Here is a 20723-nt window from a genome sequence, read left to right as displayed (position 1 = left end):
GGAAGTTGTTTCAACTTGGCAGAAATCCACTTCGTCTGACTTGCTACTAGCTCTAACGTCCGGTGAATGTTACATTCTTCTCCACAGAATATCAGTTCAGATTTTTGCCTTGAATTTCTTCACAATTCCATCTGTTTTTGGACTCATTTCAGCTTAGGTGAACAATGCTGAAGTGCCGAGATTGCTTCACTTGATTTCAATAATTAATTTCCCTGGTTTTATTCAATGTTGCCTTTTCTTTCTTATTTATCTTGTAGATCTTGGCCTGACACAAACTTGGCACTAACACAACCAAACTATGCAAGTAGATCCTCCAAACAGCATGCCATTAAATACCCAGAGTGCACTGCCTCTGTTTTATCTCCCTAAGCATCAGTCGGTCACATCCTCTCTTTTCTCTCCTGCCCTCTATGGAGATCCGTTCTCATTATTCCTCCTGATTTATCCCAGCCACGTCCCGGACAAGCCTCCAGGAATGCTGTTCCCTTGGTTTGTCGTGTTCGCTGGGCTGGTGGGTTGGAATACTCAAGCGAGGTTTGGCAGGGAAGCTTAGGGAGAGGGAGGAATGATGGGAAGAGGTTGGATGAAAACCAGCGAGAATGCATGAAGTTTAAATATTTGTCATGTACACAACAATGCCAGAGATTAATTTGTCTCAAAATGACTTCTTTTATCTTTTTTTGCTAAGATCCAATTATTGTATGTTTATGTTTCTAGCTAAATGAATGCGGTTGTCTCTGACATTTTGCACGTTTTAATGCTCCCATTCCACCTCGGCCACAGAACAAATTTCCACGTCTTACAGTCGTATATTTCAGAGAATGAACAGTATGAAACACGGCGGTTACAAAGTGACCGCAATTCATGAATAGAATGTTAAAAAGGGAGCTATAAATGCATAATGTCCAAACTGATACGTTTGGCTTTACACTGACACATAAAAGTAAATAAAAAACAAAAATGTATTGCTCAAATTAAAATTTGCAGTATTGGTGAGTTCAAATTTAATGTGCATCTAAACTTTATGAAGTGTGGACGGATCCACCAACCAAGACACCATCTCACAACACAATTTTTATTGTCAAAAATAAAAGATAATACAGATGATTAGAATTTTCTTGCATGACCCATAAACAGCTGCGTCCCACACTCTTAAGAAATAATCCTGTAAATTTACAGTAACATACTGTACTAGCAGCTATAGACGCCAGTTTACTGTAAATGCACACAGTAGCTGTACCGTAATTAATCATGACAGTAGGTTACCGTCAATGCAAGTACGATATAGATACTGTGAAAGAACTGTAAACTTCTGGCGTCTATAGCTGCTAGATTACCATTTTTTCGAAAGAACGGTAAAATACTGGCGTCTGTAGCTGCCAGTAGTTTACCGTTTTTTAAAAGAACGGTAAAATACTGGCGTCTGTAGCTGCCAGTAGTTTACCGTTTTTTAAAAGAACGGTAAAATACTGGCATCTGTAGCTGCCAGTAGTTTACCGTTTTTTAAAAGAACGGTAAAATACTGGCGTCTGTAGCTGCCAGTAGTTTACCGTTTTTTAAAAGAACGGTAAAATACTGGCGTCTGTAGCTGCCAGTAGTTTACCGTTTTTTAAAAGAACGGTAAAATACTGATGTCTGTAGCTGCCAGTAGTTTACTGTTTTTTAAAAGAACGGTAAAATACTGGCATCTATAGCTGCCAGTAGTTTACCGTTATTTCGAAAGAACGGTACTCTGTTTTTTCTGAAAGAACGATCAAAAATTTTCTGGTAGCTACAGACGACAGGTTTTTTTGGGTTTTTTTACCGTTCTTTCAGAAAAACGGTGGAAAAAAAAAAAAAGCTGGCGTTTGTAGATACCAGTATTTTATTGGACATTTACCTTTTCAATCATGTAATTACCTTTTAAAGTGGTGTACTGTAAGTAAATACTGTAATGACGCCAACACACCGCAGATGTAGTACCTCCAACAGGGTTTATTAGAAATAAGGGCGAGCTGCTATTCTTTAGGCAGCAGCTCGCACCTCTAACAAATCGTTACACTCAAACTTGATACATGTGAAGTAATGAAATTTATGTAAAATACATTAAAATTAATTAATTGCACATTTAAGTGAGATTTGACAACAATTTCACTGAAAGTCACAAAAACTCTGATGGAGTTGACATCTGACGGAGTTGACAAAATGCCAAACTACCTCAATTTATATTATGTTATTCTGAAGGAGAGCATATTGTAGCTCATCAGGTCTATGAAATCTTTACATTATACCAAAATTAAGCTTTTATTTCACAAAATTTCATCAAAGTTTTGTAAATTGTCAGTTATAGTGTTGACACATCATGGTTATGACAAACAACTTGGGAATAAAAAGAAGATAAAATTTAAGAATAAGATATGCTAACCAGAGCTAACTAGCCCTCTTAGCAAAGGAAGAGAAAGGAAGAGATCATGGGGTCCTCAGAAGTTCTGGTGCCCCCCAATAATGCCAGATTTTTTTTACCTTCTTTTCATGTCTGACGGTGTTGACAAAAACTAGGGACAAATTTCAATGGAGTTGGAAAATATATAAAAATTATTTTTCATTCAATATATTGATACTTTTATAATTATTTATATGACTACTTATACTTAATTGTCATAATATATAATTTTAGTATTTCTTTAATTGTTTTAAACTATTATAATGTGTTGAGTTCTACTCCTGGACAAGGGCTTTTACAGGCATCATCCACCGACTACAATGTTTAAAATAAAAAAATATTCAGGAAACACCAGGAAAATATACATTGTTGTGCTCACATGACCCAGGTTAGTTTAGTCAGATATTTGAAAAACTAATATTTTGTGTAATTTTATTCAAATTTTGTGCTTTATCCATAGGGCCTGTTTTGTCCCTATTCTCAAGAATCACTGAAATACATTAAAGAAAGAACAAAAAGAGCATGTTTTAATAGCTTTAGGGAACTTACCTTGTTATGATAAGCTCCAGACAAGACGCTATACTGCTGTCTCCAGAGCAAACACGTGACGTCACAGATACGTTGCGATTGTGGGAGCAACTCTTTATCAAACACCTTCTCTTTAGGGAAACTGACAAACTGATCTTTGAATTTGACTAAACAAGTGTTTAATTAACATTGTATTTTTAACATATAACACCAACACTGGTATTCTAACATTTTTGATTATGCTCTCTAGATTTCGATTCATTCCCTAAAAGATTTATTATGGAAAGTATTTTTTTCCTTCCGTTTAATATTGTCTTTAAATGCTGCTTCTCTAAGATGCAATACAATTATTTTGCGGTAGTTTACTGCCAGTCGTCAGTCTTGATTGTGACAAGAGAAGAAGACATCAAATCAACTAGCCTACCATATTTTGGAATAACAGTATGTTACTGCTGAAATTCCGCCGTAAATTTACAGCCATTTCTAAGAGTGCAGTTTTAAGGTTAGACTGGGAGTCTAAAACTGTGAAACCCTGAGGTCAACAGTTTGTAATCTAAGCATCCTGACATTTTCATCCACGCTTGTGTGATGTGTGGAAACTGGGAGAGGCCTTTAATTAGATGTTTTGGAAATGATATGCTCTATAAAGTGGCGTTAGGGGACACATAGCTGGAACACTTTGGGCCGTTTAAAGCACCCTTTGTCTTGTCTTTATTCTCAAAAAGCTAAAATCGAGCTGGAGAACAGATAATTATACAATGTTGATTGACACTAAAACAATACCATTCTACTTTACTACAGCTGTTATTTTAATTCACATAGTATGTAATACAAACTTATGACAAAACTGTATCTTTGATTCAGAATTGTACAGAACATTAGCATGACTGAAATGATACAGAACTTTATTAGTCATACCAAACACTCAAAACTCTTGTAATAGCACAATCAAAACCAAAAAAACGCGATTATTGTCTTTTTTAAATCAGTTTTGTAAGAAACGCCTCTGAGTTTCATTCACAGGATTGTACACAACCCAAACCAGAGCACACCAGCAATTTGCCTTTTAATTTCCAAAGCCTTTAATTTTTTTTTTTGCTCCACCCTTGACGTATATGACACTGAATATTGAACACCCTAACATAAAATTCTTGTAGAAAAAGTCTGCAGTTAAGTAAAGGAGAAGCACATTTAAGCAGTAAAAACTTATCTTAGGTTTAGTTTTCCCACAAGCTGGCAGCTAATGTTGTTGCTGAGCAATGAGGGGGTTTTATTGAGCCTACACTTCCACCTAACACAGCATAAAGTAGCAAAAATCAGTATCTAGAGAAAGGCGGCTGGTTTAGCAATACAAATGCAAATAATTTGTAACAAATTTTTACCTTAAGATGCAGAAAGGACTATTTTTCCCATATTATTTAGGGTGCTTCTAGCTTGTTGATTAGCACACACTATAAATAGGATCAATATCTAAGTAGCCAGTTGGGACGTATAACAAATAGCGTGGAGCTGTTAAAACTTTAGACAGTAATTATTTGTAAGCCAAGAGATACAAAAAGATTTAGATAGAAGGACTACTTTGCCTTTAGATCTGAATTCAAGAATTGATATTATTAAAATGAATGTGCAAGCAAAACTATTATATTTGTTTCAGGCATTACCAATATAGGTTCCTCAAAACCATTTTGCTATCTGGGACAAGATCATATCAAGATTCTTTTGGGCTGGCAAAAAACCTAGAGTTAAATATGAAACTCTTCAACTACAGAAAGATAAGGGGGGTATGGGTCTCCCAAATTTAAGACAGTACTTCTGTGCAGCCCAACTCAGGCATATTATATGCTGCTGCTCACCAGACTATATAGCTAAGTGGAAAGATATGGAAAAAGAGTTTGGAGGATACCCAATTCAAAGTGTTATTGGGGATGAAGATAGATATGAAAAAATCAAGAAATACATGGACTCAATCGCAATGTTTACACTGGATTTATGGTTCAAAACATTAAAAGAATACAAGATAAAAAAAGAAATGAAAGTGCTCAGATGGGTAGCATATGATCGTGATTTCAAACCAACTATATATGATAAAGGGTTTAAACAAGGGATAAAAAAGGGGGTCACAGGATGGTACACACTTCAAACGTTTTCAAAAAATGAAGGATAAGTATAACTTAGATAAACATGAATTTTACAGGTACCTGCAATTAAGAGATTATTATAGAACAGAAATTAGGTGGGATCCCTCTGTGGAAGTGAATGGTGTGATTCAAATTGTCATAAATTCACTCAGTGGAAAAAAAATTAAAATCATTTCTACTCTATATCAAAAACTGATAATGAATAAACATTTGACTAAATACATAAAAGAAAAATGGGAATCACAGCTTAACGTGACAATTTCAGATGACTATTGGTTAGATATGTGAAAAACACATCAAACATCCACCAAATCACGGATATGGAGGGAAAACAATAGATAGTCAAGAAATAGATATAGCATAGAAATAGATATAACGTCAAGAATAGATATAGCAGCATAAACTTGGGATGTTGGGTGAATTGTGGATCAGTGAAAGCCGACCATGCACACATATTTTGGAGCTGTCCTAAAATTGTCCAATTTTGGAAAAATGTGCATGAAACTGTGAAGAAGATTCTGGGTTATGATATTCCTATGAGCAGCATGGTACTGTATCTTTCCAATTTTAACAATATCAATGTAAGGGTGAAAGACAGGTATCTGATTAAGATAATGTTAATAGCTTGCAAGAAAGCTATTAGAGGGAATTGGGGAAAGACAGACCCCCCTTGTCAAGAACAATGGACTTGAATAATAAAAGAAATCTACATTATGGAAAAACTGACACATCGATTGAGACTTCAGCAAACACAAATAGAAGAAAAGTGGATGAAATGGACAACATTCAAGATAAAGACATTCAAAAGACGGCGAGAACAAATAGAGGAAAAACTAGATATACCAGATAGGACAAAAAGCAAATAGAGGACCGGCTCCCAAGCAAACGTTTTGTGTTGTGAGATGTTTAAAGTGGAATGTTCAGATATGTAAACAAATTTGAAAAATTTCAATAAACAGTTAAATGAAAAAAAAGACAGTAATTATTTGTTATGGACATTGTTCTGAATTTATAAGGAGAAAACTTGACATAAAGCTAAAGTGCTATCCTGTGTTCAAACTGGTTATGCTAAGTTACTTATCACCAGGCCAACATGGCGGACATTATCACCAACGATAGTTTGTTTAGATAGTGGGTTGTGCAGCTGCTTCCCAACAATTATTAAATAGCAAGTGTCATTATGAGCTTAAAGGGTATATTTTTCATAACTTTGTTATTATGTCAAGAACATTTATAGATTCTGCAATTACTGATCCCAAAATCCCCTCTTCAGATTTACCCCTGAACAGGCACTCATAACTTATTTTTAGTAATGTTTGAATCTTTTCTCCATCTATGGTTCTTATTTTGATCAAATTTATCTTCTAAAATAGAGAAGTGGGGCGAGACCAAAAACTACACTAAGAACTCTACAGGGATGAGGAAGGTTCAGGAATGTTGGCATGGGAAAAAAAAGAAGGAAAAAAAAAAGTATCTATCCAAGCATGAAAGTAAAAAAGGTACGACAGTGAGGGAGAAACAGAAACGACAGGATATACACACATGCACACACTGAGAACAACCCGTGCAACACAGAAGGAACTCTGTTTCCCCGGTACAGACACGTCACTTCAAAGGGCCGCCGTCGCATACTTCCATAGCAACACCCTTCAGCAGTACAAACGTAACCCAGTAGCTGAGAGATAGTGTTGGCAGACAAATGGTATAAACGTTATAATAACCAGGCGCTAGCTGATGACTGATGGGCTAATTTACCTCCGTCATCATCTGGAGGTCAAGAACTAAGTTCACTTAAAGAGTTGAAAAACCCAGAGGGTGGCGACTACATAAATCATCCATCTGTCTTTTAAAAAGGAGAACGTCCTGGTGGTCTTTGCAACACGTATTTATGACTTTTGAATGCGTTTAAAAAAATACAACTGTTTTATTTTCACAACATGAATATTTCATTGTCAAACAGGCAATAAAGATATTAGGAGAAAAAAATTTAGCCTCTGAATTGTTGTGACCAAAACAAAAAAACTGATGTAAAAGATTAGCAATATGTTTACAAATACAACAATATGCACTATGGTGCAGATATGTTGTACACCCTTTTTATGTACCACAGTGGTGGCATCATGGTATGGGTCGGTTCTGTTTTGCTTGTATTCTTTGGTGGGTACATGGTCTCTTGTTTTTCTAGAGAAAGTGTTTTTTTGTGCTTGGTGAGTTTATATAATCATCTATCTTTGTTTTTTGGCAAGCAAACTGGCCTTGATACAGTCCTTCACTTTTCAGTCGGATAACATTTCTGATTAAAAATCATCTTTTATCTCTAGTTTTCTGAGAAACTAAATTGTGAATCTTCATTTGCAGTTTGCTATAAACTAGCCTGGCCATTGTCTTCAGTCCACACCTCCTTGGAGCAATTGTTTCTGAGGGTCCAGATTCTATGGACGGAGTAAAGCATAGAATAAGGACTAGCCTCGAGCCGCAGTGTTATCTGCTAGTGCATCCAAACGTTTGCCAGAACAGTAAGGGAAAAACCCAAATCCAGCATGACCAACTGCCTTGTGGCCAATCATGGCTCACCTGTCAGAAATGTTTGGGTTCAGCTTGGACATCAAATCTGACCCAACACAGCCCTCTGGTTGCTGAGAGTTGGACAAACTGCAGCGTCCATCTAGACCTAATCTGGAATCAGCATTTTGCTGACCTCATGATCTTTTTAACATTCCATCAAATTCATTATCAATTCAGTGAGTCTATATTTAGCCTGATTTGCTAAACTGAAACAACAACAGAAGAGTTGTAGGCTTTGCCTTTCCCCCTTCTCTGTAGCAGCTTCCAAAGAGACCTACGAAAGAAAGAAGGGAGGAGAGTGTGTTAGCAGAAGGAGGAATACAGAGGGATACAGTTACTGCCCCTGAACGACTTTTGCTCTCTCATTTTTTGTACCGTAGTCTTAAGGAGCCCCTAGCCACTTTCTTGGCCTTATATAGCGTCTTTTGAAATTTCTTGGCAGTTGTCGGGAGGAACCAAAGCCAGCAGTAAAACGAGTGCATCCTGGTCCAGTCCAGAGGCTGAGCAGACAAGCCCGCATTCACGCAGACTCAAGTTCAGTAGCTCTACTGGCATGCGTTTGAGATTACTGCTGTTGTTTGGAGTAAGGGGGAGGAGGAGGACCATCTCTCCATTACAGTACTCGCTTTCTTGCCTTGACTCTCTTAGAAGGGGTGTGAAGGCAGGGAGTATGTAAAGGTAGCAGCAAGGCAGAACGGGACGGCGCACAGCAGGCGTGCAGGTAAGAGTGTTTATGGAAAGTATTGTCAGCTTTGACAAAAGGTTTTCTGTGGGGTTTTTATATAAAATAGGTAAAATAGGCGAGAAAGCTGTATAGCATCGACCACGAGAGGCTCCTGGATATAAACAACCGCAGAAGCTTCCTTTTTTCCTCGGGATGTTTTGAATGTGGGCTGCTCTGACTCAGCCATGGGAAAGTTTCTCCCATGGGAACGAGGCAGACTGAGTTCACAGGAGTTGCTGTTGGAGGCCGGGGGGAGCCTTTCGTGACCTGACGAGCGGTGATTTGTGGCAGCAGAGTCAGCAAGAGACTGGGAGCAACTGGTCAACACAGCAGGCAAACATGTGTTTTACCTTCTCCCGGGAAAATCTGCTGTCGCATTGCTGAGGAGGAATTTCATTCCCACTCTTTTCTTTGACGTCTCTTCTCATGCTTCTCTTCTTTTGAGAGAGGATGCTGGCGGTCAGTCACCTTTGACCTCAATCTAATAAAGGCATGGCAATAAAATATGATTGATTTCACTGAAAGGGCCAAAAGTTGAGAGAGACAGTTGTAACTCTAATCCTATCCTAATTCTTTGGCCAATGTTTTTTACTTAACCTCATCCTGATGCTGCACTTTTTCATTTGCCAAATCTCAAGGGCATTTGTTGCTTCACTTTAACTCCCCCAGAGATTTATATCATAACAGTTCCCTGCAAAGACTGAACAGCTTCATAAAAAGTGAAACATTAACAAAATTCGGTTAAAACTGCAAGCTCCTCTGGCTTGCAAAATATATGCTGAAAAACTGTTATGTAAGCATTTATGCTTAACTGCTGATTCACATCTGTCAATAAGTGAAGAATTTTTTTCTGTAACTTAACATATTCTGGTATATTTTTCTAAAGGCGGTCAGATCAAATGTAAACGTACACGTCAGGTTCTCAGCTCTTGTTGTTTTATTGAGTTTTTTGTAGCTTTGATGTTGGCTTGGAGTCGTTTCCCCTTCCTTCACCGTGTAATTAGTGGTCAGGCGAGAAATGGCATCCTGCCGTCGTCCCTAATTAAACCGGAACTGATGAGCTGTCCGAGACATGCCTATCAGCGCCTTCCAGTAATGACCAAAACATGCGCCGGTCCACAGAAGCCCGGCTGTTAAAAGTTTGACAAATTTGCAGACGTTTTTATTTCCCCACAAAGGAAATAGGAATCAGGTAGATTTCTGTCAGCTTGGTGCTAAATACTAGAAGTCTCCCATGACTGAATCACAGATCAAATGTCCTATGATTATATGTCGTCATGTTCGTCTTGCGTGAAATTTCGAGGCAGCCATTCAGATTTGGTGGTTTTCAACCTGTATCCAAAGTGAGCCACAATCACACATCTGATATTCATCATTTCCTTGTTTATTGGAGTGTTTTGTCATCTATCTAGTGATTTAAGCTGTAAACAGGGCTAAAACAGCCAAGCCAGAGCCAGCTCAGGGCTCACTTGATGATCAAATAGCTGCCTTCTCCATGATCTGCAGTTTTTGGCCTCTCGCGTGCCCACTACAGAAAGCCGCACTCGGCTCTCAAACCAAACAATGGCATGTCGGTTTGGAGGTGGAACAGTGTCAGTGCCTTTTGTTGGACGCAACACCGAGCTTCATAATAGCTGCACTACCATGGCAATTCGCTGCGATGAATCACGTTGTAAATAACTGCCTGTGAGCTGTGGCGAAGTTTGTCTGAACCGTTTAGAGGAGACGCGAACACTGCTTGTCACCAATTTCCATGCTTGCTTATGTAGTGTTAGCCATGTGGTAGTCATTTAGTTCTCATTTCAAAAACAAATCCCCGCTGGTGACATCCAAGAGCTTGACAATGGATTTGTGAAACAGACAATTTTGATGTGAAAAGAAAGAAAGCAGCCAAAGAGAGTTAGACCATGACCACACTAATGAGCGGGCCACCTCTGCAGCCCCTGTATGTCTAAATGTGTGAGGATTTGTGAGAAAAGATTTTTTACAAGCTTTTTGTAGTTTTCTGTTGTATCTGTCTGACTGTTGACACTCCATGTATGGCCTTCATCAAGGCCATTAGCGCTGGTCATTCTGACTTTTTACCAGCTTCTCATGCGTCTGGAGTTTTGGCCTTTTTCTGGTAGAACTTTTTAAATATCAGGAGATGTTTTGACAACTAACATTTTAAATTCATTTTATATAATTTAGTCTTAGCACACTGAGTTATGTTTGTTTGATCGAATCAGACTTAAGGTTGTGTATTGACTATAAGTATGTCATATGGGACTGAGTTACAGATGTAGTGGTAGAGGAAAATATGCTTTTCAAATGTATTCACGAATAGACTAATTTGGAGTCATATCCTGGAGAAAAATTCTCAAACAGGTGAATATTAGTGTTGCTGTCAATTCTTTGGTTAGTTTTTTGAAACATGATGTAGGTCTCAAAACAAAAAACAGATGAGATTTATGCCCACAATTTAACTACTTACTGGTCTAAATTTCCTGATCAATCATCTAAAACATGGACAGTTATGGAGAAAATATATGCATTTATACAAAAATCCAGTGTATTTATTGCCCAGTCATTACATAATGTTAGTAGACAATGAACACTTGTTATACCAACCAATTAGACAAAACAAAGACTCATGTTTTTGACTTTAAGTTAGTGCAATAACTCATTTCAAAACTTTCTCTTTTGAGATAGCTCTATCAGCATTAATTGAGTATTTTGCTCCTAGATTGAGGAAAATCAAATCTATAAGCAATCTCTGAAACTGCCTTTTTCTGTAACAATATCTCAAACATGTATTGCATGTTTGACATCATGTCAAGATGGAAAAGAACACGCACTCTGCCAATTTGCAAAGACCTCCAAGTAAAACAGAAACCCAGTCAATGTATAAATCCCTGCGCAGCGGACCCGGTTGAGCTTCAGTCCTTATTTGGCCCCGCGTTTAGAAAGAGAAGAATTTTCTTCCTTGGGCTCGCCGCCATCAGTGTGGTAGCAGCTCTTGTGTGGGCAGAAAGGAGCGCCTGAGGAATTCTTAGTGCGGTCGGACCAACGGCGGGCTTATTTAGTGGAACCCGTGAGATGATTTATGCACAGTGGCAAACGTATGCTTTTTCCCATCAGCTAGGGTCATGTTGATGTGCTAAGATCAGAGTATCGGTTGAGAAGGTCAAGGGGGCAAGAAATGTCTTGGAACACCACAGCTTTGGAGTTAAAACCTAAATATTAGGTAGAAAATATCAGTTAGAAAACTCCAAATGAAGACAAATGTTGTTGAAACGCACAGAGTAGATTGTCCTTTCTGAAATCATTTAAACTCTTGGAGATCCTGTATGAAAAGCACTAAAGTAGAAAGAATCTCACCTGAGAGACTTGACCTTTAGCGTTGAACAATGACCGGCCTTAACTCTCCTCTGTTTGGCCCCTAATGGGGCCTCTTATCCAGTCTAAGATTCCAGAAGCCCCCCTTGGGTCTTTCCTTTGACCTCTTGTTTTATTCCTTCTCAGACGCCCCTGTGGCCCAATGAGAGTATAAGCTCCCTGTTTGTGGTCTGCTAGTCACTATGCACTCCTGACTGGCTGGGAAGTAATTATGGAAAGTCCTCACAGTCCTTAAAGTGACAGAGTTTAGTGTTCTGTCTGCTCAGGTTATGACATGACATGTACAAGTTTTTTTTTTTTTTACATCTGAAACAGAAAAGAATGTTGTCTTACTTACAAGATGTTCACAAGAAGATAGAAAATTCTAGAAAATATTTAGTTTAAAATATCAAAGTAAGATTCAGTCAGAGCTTCACAACCCATATAAGACACCGTACAGCAGTGGTCCCCAACCTTTTTATTACCGCGGACCGGTCAAGACTTGGAAAATTTTACTGCGGCCGGGGGTGGGGAGGTTCGTTGAGGCGGTGTTGGTGTTCCCTCTAAATCCTGAATATACCCAATTTGGGTTGTCTTGGAGTTTTTATCGCAACCTGTGGGGTTTTTCCTGTCTGGGAACGAGAATACGACCTGCTGAATGTGACAGGTAGCCAATCAAAAAGCGCGGTTATGTAAGAGCAGAGGGGAATCCCAAACAGCTGACATATCGCGCAACTGGGTCCGGTGGATATCGGAGATGATATGTGGAAATGTTTATTATTAAATCTAAAGGTCATTATTATGTTTATTCAGTTAAAAATGTTAACTATGAAAAAACAGTCACGCTTGTTTCTCTGCAATGAGACGGTCCCATCTGGGAGTGATGGGAGACAATGACACCCAAAGTGTTGCTTAGATCCACAGCCTGCTTGGTCTCCACGTGGCGAAGCAGCTTGAAGCTTCATTGCCTCATTAGCAGCCGGTCGCCACATGTTACGCAGAGCGGCTTGTAATGTGGGACTCACCTACCCGTCTGGGATAAATCCATTCTGCTTTCTCTTCTCTGGACCTTTTCCCCTTCGCAAAGAAACTTTCCAAAGACACCTGATCTGTTTCTTACTCATGTTGATGTTTGTGGGCTAAATGTTGGCTCGCAAGTAACCGAGAGAATCCGGTTAAAGGATTTTCAAAATAAAAGATCCTCCAGACTCAAATAATACATAAAACGGAAATATTTCACTATTTCTTGCGCGGCCCAGTGCCAATTGGTCCACGGACCGGTACCGGTCCACGGACCGGGGGTTGGGGAACACTGCCGTACAGGTCCAATCCTGTTTGGGCTGAAATACCCTTCATGAGAAGCTCCTGTTCCCATCTACCAGTGTCTGACATCAGTCTGAAACGTCTCACCTTCAGCTGTCAGAGATTTGAGGGGTTCCCAGGTATATTTTAGTCGCTTACCATGTTGCAAGCGACTTTTTCCTTTCTTTTTTCTTAACCAACTTCTGGCACACTAAATAATTGTGGTTTCTATGGTGGTGTTCAGCTCAGCCAGGTCGAGCTGAAGGAAATCATCCCCAAACCATGACACTTTCAGCTTCATGCCTCACAGGCACTATACGGTTCTTGTCCTGGAAGATAGTAGCTGCTTTATACCAAACCTAACCTCTGTAATGGTTTACAGATCATTCAGTTTTACTCTTATCTGTCCAAGGAATTTTATTCCAGTCCTGATCTTTGTCTGCTTTCTCTCTGGCAAACTTTAGCCTGACCGCCACATCCTATGAAGAGACCAAAGGTTTCCTCCTAACAAGCGTCCTTAGAAAAAGTTAAACATATCCTGTCGCCGGTAGTGAAATTCCTTGGACAACCAGGACTGAGCACGCTGCCGCATGTTTTATATGTCCCCACCTGTAGACTTACATTTTCTTAATAGTTCAATATTGTAGTAAGTGATATTAATTATGAATATGTTCAAATCTGTTAAAACACACAGACACTCATTAGGTGCCATGATTCACATGAGTGCACCTTTCTGCAGTCTCCTTGAAAAACACTACAGTTCCCTCCGCTCTTGTTTGGACATCTGGTAAAGATGTGGGAAAAAAAGTCTCAAATTATTTTAGCACTGGACCTTTGACCTTTGACCTTTGCTTGTTGCTTTTTGCACAGTCTGTCTGGATAGTCCAGAGTCTTGGGAACTCTCTTTTGCCCTCTTTGATTTCTTCCAAAGGTTTTCTGTACAGTTTACATCCTCAGGTAGAGACAGACCCACAGCATCACAGATCACCCACCATACTAAGTAGTGGACATAAATTGCTTTTTCGTACATCCAGCAGTTGTTTCAGGTCAGACTCTCCTGGAGTGTTTGTGGCTGAAAAACTCCAGGTTACCATTGCTCTGATTGCAGATAGAACCAGGTTTTGTCAAGTAGCAGAAATCTGTAGAAAGGTTCCGCTCTTTCCTTGGATCCCTTTCATCTTCGTCACCTTCTTGTACTGTTTCCGATATTTGTTCCTTTAGAGCAAGCTGCACACCAGCGACGACTTGTCGACCGACTCTTGAGTTTTGCACGTTGGCATGCTATGGGTGTGATTACTTCTTATCCAGCAACTGGTACTGTTGATAACTTTGATTGCAAAGTCAAAGTCAATGAGCTCTTTGTTTTCCCACAGTAAATAATTACGGCAGCTTCCTTCCTGGCTGTGCCTGCTATCCGTTGATAGCGCACTCTCATCCCTGTGGTTGTAAATTGCCGTCAGCTCACAGCATGTTGGGATACCAGGTGTTATAGGCTCCTACTTAACTCTGTTTCTCTTATGAACTTCCCCTGTGCGTGTTTATCTGTACACACTTAAGTAAATACAATCAGATGGTAGCTATAAGTTGCCATAGAATACTTGTTTGTGCTCTATAATCAGTGATTTTAGGCACAGGGGGAGATCCAGACTATTAGGAGCCACTTACTTACCGTGGGTAATATAAGAAAACTTTTCTGACATCCAAATGGGCTGGTGATGGCCAGGCTGCTATTAAAAGATGCGTCATGTTGCATTGCAACATCAGGAAATCAACACCCTGCTAATTTAGAGGTGACAGTAAAATTAGGGTGCAAGTGATACTTTTCCTAGCAACAGGAACTGGCTTGTGACTTCACACAGTGGTGTGTGTGCGGGGGTGCGTGTGTGTGTGTGTGTGTGTGTGCGTGTGCGCGTGTGTGCGCGTGTGTGGGGGTGTGTGTGCGTGCGTGCGTGTGTGTGTCATTTAACCTCTTTTGTTGGGACCCTACACTGCTGTTTACAAAAAACTTGCTATGCAGCAAAACATAGCGGAGAAAGGACAGTGGTTGCAAAAAAGAGAGCAAAACACACAAGAGTACACCGCAAAAAGAGCAGCTGTTGGAGAAGGATGCAGACCAGGGGGACCAAGAAAGGCTTTGCTTTAAAAATGTTTTTGTATCTTTGGTATTTATAAGCTTTAAGTTTTTATATAGTCTGTCCTTTAAATATTGGCTTTATATCACTTACTGTTAAACATATGGTGTTGGCTACTAATCAGCAGTATTAAAGTTATGACTCTAAATATTATAATTATCTCTCAGATAATTTTCCAGATGACAGAAATCAATAAAAAGGCCTAAACTAATTCTAATTTTGTCGCACAAGAGTTTTAAACTCTTATCATACCGCCCTAGCAAATTAGCTTGCTTGCTAGTGCTAGCTTGTACAATGAACGAAGGGAAACGCACTCAAAACCCCCATTTTTGTGTATTGGATGTGCGATACTGCATGGGTTGGGTGTGCTTTACATATTCTTTGTGAGGTACCTACATACTTACTAACAGACACATATTATACCTAGCAACCAGTAGAGTACCATGTACCCAACACCTTCATTCCAGCTTTCTTTGTTTTTTAAGCATGTTAGAGATAAATCTTTCACTGACAGGAAGAAGGAAGAGCTTCCTGTCTGCCAGTTGAACTCACTCCCACTTTCCGCTGGACTCAAAATCTGTGGCGGACAGCAAATTGTTTTGACAAGAACCATAATCGTGGAGTACCACAGGGTTCAGTGCTTAGGCCAATTCTTTTTACTATATATGCTTCCAGATGGCATGGGATTATTTCCACAGTTGTGCTGACTATATCAAATCCATAAGTCCCAATGTCTTGAAGAAATAAAAGCCTGGATGAATCAAAAATGTTCTGCATTTAAATTCTGAGACAGGAGTTGTCATCTTGGGATCAGACGTGTTTTTTAAAGTGAAATTTGTCGCTGACCTCACCAGTCTGACTCTCCTCGCTCATATTTTCACTTGTTTTTGTGACTCCACAGTAGTGCCACACCACACTGTGAACTAGGTAACTCTCTGCAGGAGTGAGGCTTTTAGGTCAAAATATTTGATTAATCTGCATTATGTAGTATTAATGTGTTAAACTTTTTAGATTAATATCATTAATGTTGACAGCCTTAAATGTAGCTACAGGCAATTAGCTACATTGCCTGTAGCTAATGTTACTCTCTTCATCTACAGATTCTTTGTTAATAAAGGCTTTTCCGTATCCAGAGCATCATTACCTGCTTCCATTTGGGTCTGGAAAGAAAAAAAAGATAACATTCCATATAAAATAAATGAAACCAACACAGTAAAATTGACAGATTTAAAGCCATAAAGTGACCTAATAATTAGTGCGAAACAGATTGAAGCAACAAAGTTGACATATGGAGGCTTGTTTTAGAGATCTGTAGGCAGCTGGTTTTGCTTTAGCCCCGTTTGTTTTCCTCAAAATAATAGCTTCTAAAGTGAGGCTGGAAGCCCCCTCTAAAGGGCACAGATGGGGGGGCCGTGGAAAATCAAGGCAGGATTATAGAGTAAAATTAAAGCAAATTAATGTGATTTTTGTTGAGAAAATAAACAGAAATGTCCACTGGTGCTGTTGTGTTGAGCTTATGTTTTCACTGTTGGCTGTTTCTGTGACTTGTCTTTACGCTCCTGCTCTCCTCACTCATCAGCTATCTTTTCATCTTCAGGTCACTACATCATGTCAGACAGCGACCAGCTGTGAGCCGGTGAGTACGAAGCCCCAGCACAAGTTCATCACCAATCCTGAGATCTTTGAGGAAATATTCAGACAGTTACTGGTCTCGAAATCCTAATCCAGGAAAGGACTTTCTGGAATTGTAGTTCAAATGGGTCAAAGGTCGGCGTCTATAAGCTTGAGCGCTTCCTCCTGTCTGCTCAGACTGAAGCGTACAAAGTGTGTTCAGCTTAAGAGGTGATGAAAGTGGTCGGGATGTGGGCAAAGATGAATATGAAGATATTGGGATGATTATGATCTATAATTTTGACACATAAGGTCTGTCATACCTACTAAAACTTAGATATAAAAAACTTTAAAGACCAGTTGATAGTCATCTACGATGAAAACAGATTTAGTCCACCAATTATGATAAAGACCTTCATATTTGAAAGAGTGGAGGCTTTTTAAACTGGTCATATGGGTAGATGCTCAGGGCAGCAATAGAGGGGGCAAACTCTTCTCTAAAAAGACACATCCTTAGTTCCAAGTGTCTGAAGGAACTTCAACACCAATCTACAGGAGGAGAAAGATGAGCTTCAGCCAGAGCAAATTGTTTTTCTGTTTCCTAAGGGTTGCAGAAAATGATTTATGCTTTGTGGCGCAAAGACTTGACTCATTTTCATTTTAATGAGCTGGAAATTGAAGTTTTCCTTCTCTTCCATGAAAAATGTAAGCTCACCAAATGGTGGACAGTGAATGGAAGACCAGCAGATTCATCAATCTTCCAATTTCTAGGCTTTTGGCATGAAAAGTTGTGTTTTCTGTTCTTTATCTTTAACATTAGCTAGGAATTGGATGACCAAAGTAGAAGTTCAGCGACAAGAAATTTGAATTTTTTATTCCAATTCCATTAATTTTTTTGTCTTCTTTTCTTTTTTAACCTGAACATGTTGTCTGTTCCTTGTGGTGAAATAAAGTCGGTGATCTGCTGACCCTTCCTCTGTCTCTGCAGCCTCCCACTCCACAGCTGCCGCTAAAGCATGTAGATACTCCGGTAAGTCTTTTCATTCATTAATGCTCCTGCTGTTAGTGCAACTCTGATCTGTGGAACAAGTATTATGCAAAACTTGTGTTTATTTGAACACATGGCTTGAATGATTGGCATCCGTCCTTCCATCCAGTTCCTCTGGTCTGACCTAAGTCTTCCTGTTGGAGTAATTTATCATGTTTAAAACTCATTTAAATCTATCCAGATATTAAATAAATACTAATTTCTGACATGATCTGAGGTGTTTTCCTGATCTTTGTTTCCATGAGAAGTGCTGCTAATGTGGAAGGAAAACTGTTTATTTAAAGCAGAAGGCAGAAAAAACGGAACATTTGTTAAAACACAATTTTCTTCCCTTTTTTTTCTCCAGAGTAGAGCAAACAGACATGAAAGTGGCGCTGATGTCTCGCATCCCTTGCTTTCTCTGCCTTCGTTTCTCATGAGTCAGCGTTTGTGTCAGATGTTACCCGAATAATTAGATCAACAATGACTCAGAGCAGCAATATAAACACAGATGGTTCAGAGTTCCTATAAAAGCTGTTCACCAGCTTTTATAGGAACTCACACAAAACTCTGCAGAATAATAATAATAACAATAAAAAAAGACTCCGTAATTATCTTCTTTCTTTCATTCTCAGCAACAGGAATTTACAAATGGTGACTTTCATTTTCTCTCAAAAAGAAGCTCAAATTAATTTATTTTGATATTTCCTCCGAGATATGCTCAGTTTTTCATTCAAAGTATCAGATCATTCCTCGGGGGGATGGGGTTGGTATGTCTGTGGAGAAGGTGGAGGTTTTGCAGGATGTGTCCATGGCGGTTTGGTGCTGAAACGGCCCGTCGTGACCATGACGGCTCCACTGAGGCCAGATGACCCAGACTTTAATTCCAGACGCTGTCGACCAAAACGAAACTCGTCAGACAGGGAAAACATCGGGACGCTGGTTTTTCCTCTCACATTCTCCGCATTCTTAATCAGTTTCTCCACACTGAGGCGTAATTCAGATGGAATATGGAGTTGAAGGGGAATATCTACAAAAAAGGAGGGAAGAAAAGTTCAAATAAATGCAAAGCAAAGACAGAGAAGGCAGGAGACGAAATGCAGCATGATGTATCAAATTATCACTAATCAAGATGGGCTGAATCAGTGGCGGTTCTGGCAGGGCCGTGCAGAGACCACTAAAGGGGCAGGTGCTCAAAAAAAAAAACTTATTTCCAATTTGGGCCCATATTAAGATCAGGAAAGAGCTGGTTGCACCAAAATGTATTGATAAAACAACTGCAAAGATATTAATAAATAGCTGTGTCTGCATAAAATCTGAAAAGTGATCTTTGACTTTTCTCAGGTTATGTTTGATTATTCTAAACATTAGGTGGCAAATACTTTTGCATAGCAGCATTTTCTTTTTTTTTTTTCGCTTGTATTTTGTTCCGTATATTTTTAACATTGTGAGTAATACTCTAACCCTACCCATGTTTCTATATTTGCTTCTGATGCCTGTTTTGTCTCTATTTATTGTAGTTCACTTAAAATATATGAGCTTGTATTAATGGCATTTGTACAGCGTTTGCATACAGTTTTAAACGGAAAAAAAAATTGTGATATTATTATTATTATTAAACACATTTCCTAATTGTTCAAATTTCAGGGATTTTTTCATTTTTTGTCAGCTGGATATTTTATTTTATTTTATTTTTTCAAACAATTTCCTCCATCTTTACATTTAGTGCTTAATATTTCTGAGACTTCATGTTTTCATGCTTCTTTGTTCCAGTTTTGACTCTTTATTGACTCTCACCTACCAACCAGGCTGTTAGTACATATAATCACCAGGTGACACAACATGATGTTTGCAGATGAATATTTTCTCTCCTGTCCTTCTGTTTCCCTTAGGGATCTACGAGGTCCTGCAAAAGTGTGGAGATTCGGAGAAAGCAGTCAGGGTAAATATTCTATATTCATGTTATCCAGCATATTCCAGTGCCTGCTTCTAACAATTTTTCAACATTTAATAATTAACTGCACTTTTTCCTCCCTGTGGTGTAAATATGACATAAGACTATTTGTAGAGTAGGCTTTCCGTTCTCTTCAAATAGGAAATACTGAGAGCATGGTAATTATGCAAGGCAGCTGTGTGTTTATCTTCAGGAAATTAGAACAAAACTCACCTAAACGTGCCCTCATCATAGTCAGAGTAATAAAACTACTGGAACTATGGCAAATAAATATAGCATATTAACAGGAAAGGTGGTAATAGGGAGATTGTTTCACCAAATTCCCATAGCAACCACTGAACTTTGAACAAGGAAAGGTTGAGACCAGCTTTAACAAAAAAAAGTGGGAATAATAATAAATCATTTGCAACATATTTTGTTAAATTTGAAATAAAAATCTGAAAAAGAAATCTGAAATGATACCATACCCAAACCTAATGGTCAAATGTGGATACATTTTTTAAAAATCTAATTTTAGTCGGCGAGAGCTCAAGATTCGACACGTTCAAATGACAAACTCAACTGTTGATGAACTGAGCGACGCTGTGAGCTCTGGAGGATCCACGCTGCACAACATGGTCCAAGAGGCCTGCACCTAGAAATAACATAAAAACCACCTGATTTTAATTGGAGAAAGTGTGGATAAATCCCAATCACCACAGGTCGGAATTGACATGTTTCCATTTAGCAGATTTATTTTTGTAATTCAAATTTGCGCTATTTTATAAGCAATTGCAACACAGTTACTAGCAATATCTGCATGCTAACTGGTAAGCATGGCGGAGTATCTGTGCTGCTGTGGGTCTGTTTCTTTTCTAAAAGCTTTTGTTAGAAAGACTCTGAAGTATCCAAACATTTTTTGCAAAATCTGATTATCTCTCTGTGAAAACTGAAAAAGCGTTGTTATGCGTTTCAGCAGGACTT

At 38.9% G+C, this 20723-nt stretch overlaps 1 protein-coding gene across 4 annotated transcripts in view; it reads left to right on the top strand.

Annotated features, from left to right (window-relative positions):
- tns1a (tensin 1a) overlaps nucleotides 1-20723 on the top strand; it is an 80104-nt gene that overhangs the window by 27657 nt on the left and 31724 nt on the right. For 3 of the 4 annotated variants that reach the window (XM_017309996.2, XM_008423546.3, XM_008423533.3), the window contains 3 exons: nucleotides 16766-16804; nucleotides 17768-17809; nucleotides 19699-19748. In XM_017309996.2, coding sequence (XP_017165485.2) covers nucleotides 16766-16804; nucleotides 17768-17809; nucleotides 19699-19748 — 131 coding nt within the window. Of the gene's footprint in view, nucleotides 1-8027; nucleotides 8375-16765; nucleotides 16805-17767; nucleotides 17810-19698; nucleotides 19749-20723 lie in introns of those variants that run through there. The other variant, XM_008423563.3, reaches the window with a different exon arrangement.

Source organism: Poecilia reticulata, chromosome 2 (assembly GCF_904066995.2).
Source record: "Poecilia reticulata chromosome 2, P_reticulata-male-v2, whole genome shotgun sequence".
NCBI lineage: Eukaryota > Metazoa > Chordata > Actinopteri > Cyprinodontiformes > Poeciliidae > Poecilia > Poecilia reticulata.
Note: the sequence above shows the minus strand (reverse complement) of the source record. Positions and strands in the feature narration are given on the sequence as shown.